The sequence below is a fragment of the Vulpes lagopus genome, chromosome 1 (genome assembly GCF_018345385.1).
Source record: "Vulpes lagopus strain Blue_001 chromosome 1, ASM1834538v1, whole genome shotgun sequence".
Classification (NCBI taxonomy): Eukaryota; Metazoa; Chordata; class Mammalia; order Carnivora; family Canidae; genus Vulpes; species Vulpes lagopus.
In genome coordinates this window covers 49,377,603-49,383,602 of record NC_054824.1, presented here as the reverse complement: position 1 = coordinate 49,383,602, position 6,000 = coordinate 49,377,603, and the positions used below count along the sequence as shown (strand labels likewise).

The window sequence follows — 6,000 nt, the reverse complement described above, 5'->3', positions numbered from 1 at the left end:
TCTGAAATTATATAAAATCAACCAAAGTTGTACAATTCAGTAGGTTAAGTCAGATTTTAAATAGTCATATGAACTATTGCACAAACAAGTCACCCAGGACTCCATTCTCTTCCCAGTGGATTTTGGTAACCATCAAGTCAACCCCTATGATAACTGAAGGGAACTTAGTAAAATACCAAAAGACAAAGTATCTGTCCTTGCCTCCTTTGTGGGACCCCAAAGGCAAGTTCACAGCTAAGTGGCAGTGTTATTAGCTAGACACACACACGCACACACACACACACACACACACACACACGCATGCATATACTGTTGGGTGGTTATCAGATCACTTACCTGACAATAAAGCACATGAACTTCAAAGCACCTTGTCAGAAAAGGAGTAAATCACCACACCTCATTAGTTCTGCTTCTTGTAAACATTTAAAGCAAATTTTGAAATGATTGAAAAAAAAAAAAAAGGGAACAAGATCCTTTCCCAGTTTCTCATCCTTTCATCTTTACAGGTGACTCCCTGGGGGCCATCAAGGCCCCATCCAAAGCCCTTCCACCAGCATTTCTCGCAGAAAGAACCAGATCTGAGATTTGGCCAGGCCCATGCCCTGACATCAAAGAGATGTTTCATTTTTTGAAAAGAAGGTAGCAAACATTACATGACTGATAGTTTTGATTTTTAAGACAAAAAACTCTACTCCATGATTCCCTAATGCTTCAGAACTATTATATTAATTAAACAAGGAGGCCATTTGACTGAAGTGACTCTAAAGCCTTGGTGGCCTACCTTAGCAAACCAAAACCTAAGCCTGTAAATTCCTCAATGTTAAAAATCAAAATACCGAGTTCCCCCAGCGCCGGCCGCTTCCTGGTCCCCGTCGCAACCACGGCTGAAGAACAACCTCAGGTTGAACTGTTCGTGACGGCCGGCAGTGATGGGGCCAAGATTGGGAACTGCCCCTTCTCCCAGAGACTGTTCCTGGTACTCTGGCTCAAAGGAGTCACCTTCAACGTAACCACTGTTGACACCAAGAGGCAGACTGAGACAGTACAGAAGCTGTGCCCAGGAGGGCAGCTCCCATTCCTTCCGTACGGCCCTGAAGTGCACCCAGACACCAACAACATTGAGGAGTTTCTGGAGGCAGCGCTGTGCCCTCCCAGGTATCCCAAGCTGGCAGCTCTGAACCCTGAATCCAACACAGCTGGGCTGGACATATTTGCCAAATTTTCTCCTTACATCAAGAATTCAAACCCGGCACTCAATGATAATCTGGAGAAGGAGCTCCTGAAAGCCTTGAAAGTTTTAGACAATTACTTGACAGCCTCCCTCCCAGAAGAAGTGGATGAGACCAGTGCTGAGAATGAGGGCATCTCGCAGAGGAAGTTTCTGGATGGCAATGAGCTCACTCTGGCTGACTGCAACCTCTTGCCAAAACTCCACATAGTACAGGTGGTGTGTAAGAAATACAGGGGATTCTCCATCCCAGAGGTGTTCCGCGGAGTGCATCGGTACTTGCATAATGCCTATGCTCGGGAAGAGTTTGCCTCCACCTGTCCAGATGATGAGGAGATCGAGCTGGCTTATGAGCAAGTGGCCAAGGCCCTCAAGTAAGACCCTCCTGAGGCTCCGTCTCTCCTCTCCATTTTCTCCACAAAGGCACCAGCTGGTTTTCACGTGGCTACCCAAAGGACACACTTCAAAATGGCCTGTGGGCAGAGAATCCTGAAGCGCTTGTACAGGGCTGGCTGGGGGGCTGGTGGGGATGATGGGGAATCTAGGTAAGATTTTTATTGTGGGGTGGTGTGGATAGGACAGTGTATTTCAATAATAACATACAGATTGGAAATAAAAAAAAAATCAAAATACCAAGGACAACCAATCACAAATAGCCAAGTAGGCCTTAAGCAATAGCCAAACAGTAATTTTCTTACATTGCTTCTGCTTACTCTCTGAGTGTCTTCCCCTGAGCTCCTCCTGTCAGTGGAGCACATACCCAACCACTCCCGGTTTTGGTGCTGCCTGATTCCTATAGATTTTTGTTCCAATAAACTCCTAACATTTTTAATAAAAATTCGTTTATATTTTAACAGAACCACACTTTAAGGTTTTTAAGAGTTGAGATTCATTTCAAGGCCCTATTTTTTAAAGAAAAAGAAAGAAGAAAACAAAAGGAAAAGGAAGGAGTGTGGGTTGGGGAAGAGGGTTGTCTGCTGCATGCCCTCAAGCTTATGTGGGAGGACTCTTTAGAAATCAGCCTGAGGCTCAAGGATTAGTTGGAGAGCAAACAAGTATCTGGCATCAAAGTCTGAAAAGCTCCCTGCGAGGGCAACTACTGATAACTAGGAGTAGTTCCTTAAGAATTCTCTGAAATATCTTAAATCACTGATCTTTTTCTTCAAAAGCTTATTAAACTACTAAAAAAAAAAAAAAAAAAAAAAAAAAACCCAAGGTCTCTACTCTAACAGGGGTGGCATTCAAAGAGGCTGAGATAAAATCATTCCCTTAAATTTCTTTGAAGTGGAAATGTGATCATCTCAAAGCACCAAAGGAATAACCATTTCAACTACTTTCTCAGATGGTATGTTAATAATCAAATGCATGAATTATAACATATGATCTATTAGGTAGAATTACCCTTTCCATCAAGGGCTCTCTCACCTGAGACCCATGCTTTGAAAAAAAAAAAAAAAGGAATTACTATCACTTAAAAGTGGTACCTAATTTCTGTCCATGTATGGGCAGCCCCGGTGGCTCAGCGGTTTAGCGCCGCCTTCAGCCCAAGGTGTGATCCTGGAGACCTGAGATCGAATCCCACGTCAGGCTCCCTGCATGGAGCCTGCTTCTCCCTCTGCCTATGTCTGCCTCTTTCTCCTTTGTGTTTCTCATGAATAAATAAAATCTTTAAAATAATAATTTCTGTCCATGTAGTCTCCAGGCTCTTCACTATTGGCCTTCATGAAAATAGGCCAAGCAGGGAAAACATAATACTATTCCCTTGAGCCTGAACACCACCACTGCCTTTTGTTGAAACAAATTTAGTTACGGGAAAAGTCATGACCCGTCATGTCCAAAATAACAATCTGCTGTTCTTCTAATTATCTATGTATTTTAGAGGTTTATTTTAGAGAGAGAGAGTGCACATAGGTGGGGGGAAGGTAGAGGTAGAGGGAGAGAAAGAAGCTGACTCCCAGCTAAGTGTGGAGCCTGACACAGGGGTTCGATCCCAGGACCCTAAAATCTGACCTGAGCCAAAATCGAGTGTTGCCCACGTAACTGAGCCACCTAGGCATCCTACATCTTTTTTTTTAAATAAAGATTTATTTATTTATTCATGATAGATAGAAGGGAGAGAGAGAGAGAGAGGCAGAGACACAGGCAGAGGGAGAAGCAGGCTCCATGTGGGAGCCTGACGTGGGACCCGATTCCGGGACTCCAAGATTGCACTCTGGGCCAAAGGCAGGCGCTAAACTGCAGAGCCACCCAGGGATCCCCGGCGTCCCACTTCTAATTATATTTGATGCCATTTTTCTATTTAGGGAAATTTGATCATTTGATTTTTAAATGCATATAGGTCAGAAGAAGATCACTGTTATTACCTTAAGAATAGAAGTAGCCACCATGTCAAATATCTCCTGGTTTTAGTTCATGTTTTTTTTTTTTTTTTTAGTGATTTGCTCATGTGTTTATTAATTTATTAACTGTTTCCCCCTTGTATGATGGCAAGGAACCTACACCCTCTGGGTAATACACTGGCTGGTACACAGTTGTTACTAAAAATATTTGTAGAATATTAGGTATTTGTTGATGTCATTTTTATTACATATTTATGATCTATCCCTGCATTTTGATGTTTCCCAAAGTTACTGTCATGCTATTAGTAAAAATACATCAGACATACAACCTTTATTAAAAACAAATGATAGAAAAAGTTCTTTAAATAATCAGGTATTCCATATGTTCAAGTGAATATGTTTTATTAAATGCATACTAATATCTTTCTATAGTATGTGAGTATACATAATAAATTAAAATGTATATATTTATTAAATATAGATATAATACCAGAACATGATTATTTCAGATGAGAAATCAAAATAAACCCATTTTTTAAGTATCTTTTGGTCACTCCAAATTGATATTGCTCATAAAAAAATACACGGATTTTCCCTGGGGAAAAAATTAATTCCATAGCAATGTAGTTAAGGGACGTGTTTTATTTCATAGCTTTCTGCAAGCAAAATTGCTTTGATACAAAATGAGTTCAATGATACAGGTGCTACTGTCCACTCAAGCAAAAGAAAACCTCACATTTATATGAATGCACTTTATAATTATATTCTTACAGTATAATAGGTCTAATGTCCAGGATGCCTCTGGCCTCATGTGAAGCCATGGCACAGAAATGCTGCAAGGTTCTTGAATATCATGGCACTGGCAAGTGCTTAGTGTACCTTCCTGTGAGTTCTTGGTCAGACACTGCGTAAAGAACTGTGTGGACGTGCAGTCTGCTGTCTTTTAGTTTACATTTAAATCACTTCAAAATATATCCCATATGTGTGTCTTTTGGCTTTTCAGAGTTTCTACAAAAGCAAGATGTCATGAGGTATCCATCACATTAGCTGCGGCTGTAGTGTGTGGCTGTCAGTGAGGAGGTGGACTTACCTGTAGGTACAGTCATGGATTTGAGTGTGTGCCCCCCACGTTACAGTGCAGAAATGTTAGTGCATGTTAAACTCTCTTCCCCTCACGTATCATGTGACTTTCACCCCAGAATATCTGACAAAAAAATTATACAGATAAAATAAAAAGACAAATACACAAATAAGGCCATCTGCAGAATTTTAAACTCACTTCTTGCAATTATTTCACAATAATTTCTACATCATATTTTACATCTTTCAAACTTAAATAATAAATGCTCAAGGAAGGGCCGTGCTGGAACCAATTGCACTATCTCTTTGAGGACTTGTCCAATTTGCTGGCCGGTGATTTCCTCTGGGGCGTGGGGATTTTGGAAGGCTTGGCTGTGGATGGCCGAGAACCTGCTCGGGGTGTAGGCCTGTGTGTCGGGGGGACAGTCTCCACGTCTGAGCACACAGACTGGATTTCTGAAATGTCAAAGTCTGATGCATCGCTGCCTCGGCGGCTGCTGGCCCTGCTGCCAGCTTTGCTTCCGGCTCGGCTTCCTGGTCGGCTGGGAGTCTTCTTGGGATCTGAGGAGAGAAGACAGAGTCGAAGCGCCCTTTATTATTACCGGGTCCATTTGTGACACATTCTTGAAACCTAACGCCACCTTTAATCTCAACAATCTTTCCTGTCACCTAGTAGCACTCAGCGGACACCTGTGGATGCGTGGCCTTTCTCCATCCTGCTAAGGTAGGCAGCCTCACTCTAAGTAGATGTCATAAACAAAAAGCTAGGTTTACAAACTAAAGGTACGTTTGGACTTAGTCGCTGAAACAGGATTCCACTGACTACAGACAGATATGAGGAATATACCTATATAAGATTATGCTTTCCAAAGTCTAACATGTGTATCCAGGGATGTGTGCAGCACCCATATGGAGACAACTCTTAGGTGATAAGTAATTCAAAGCACATAGGAATTTAAAAGTAAGACTTGAAACTTGAAAGATACTTCAGGCTTGCTGAGCCCAGAACCCCAGGGACTGGGTTCACTCTTCTGTGAAGAAAAAGGAGAAGTACAGGTGTAAGGCCCAGGATGGTTGGGTTTTTCCAACCACCCGAGGTAGAGCCTAAGGCAAGTTCTAAGCAGGCAGGAGAGCCAAAACCTTCCAGCATGAAAGGACAGGACACTGCTGTGGTTTTTCTCATGTTCATCTTTCTTCGGTACTTTCCAGAAAGGACATTCCTGTCCCTTGTCCTCATGACTCATTTATCCCCTACCTTAGCTGGAATACTGGGCTAGGTGTCATTTCAAAAGAATATAGCATCATCGATTTGTTATTTCAGCCCCAATGAAGAACAGCAGGGACTTTAGCCTC

At 42.2% G+C, this 6,000-nt stretch overlaps 2 protein-coding genes across 30 annotated transcripts in view; one reads left to right on the top strand and one right to left on the bottom strand.

Annotated features, from left to right (window-relative positions):
* The first annotated feature begins 817 nt into the window (after positions 1 to 817).
* LOC121486654 (chloride intracellular channel protein 1-like) lies at positions 818 to 1,719 on the top strand. The gene has a single exon (XM_041747722.1). It carries the CDS (start codon positions 818 to 820, stop codon positions 1,604 to 1,606), a length of 789 nt encoding a protein of 262 aa, XP_041603656.1. The 3' UTR covers positions 1,607 to 1,719.
* Positions 1,720 to 3,966: 2,247 nt separating this feature from the next.
* The window catches only part of DST (dystonin), a 481,436-nt gene continuing 479,402 nt past the window's right edge, over positions 3,967 to 6,000 (bottom strand). For all 29 annotated transcript variants that reach the window (XM_041769040.1, XM_041769112.1, XM_041769077.1 and 26 more), the window contains one exon: positions 3,967 to 5,208. In XM_041769040.1, coding sequence (XP_041624974.1) covers positions 4,946 to 5,208 — 263 coding nt within the window. In that variant the 3' untranslated portion in view covers positions 3,967 to 4,945. The remainder of the gene's footprint in view (positions 5,209 to 6,000) is intronic.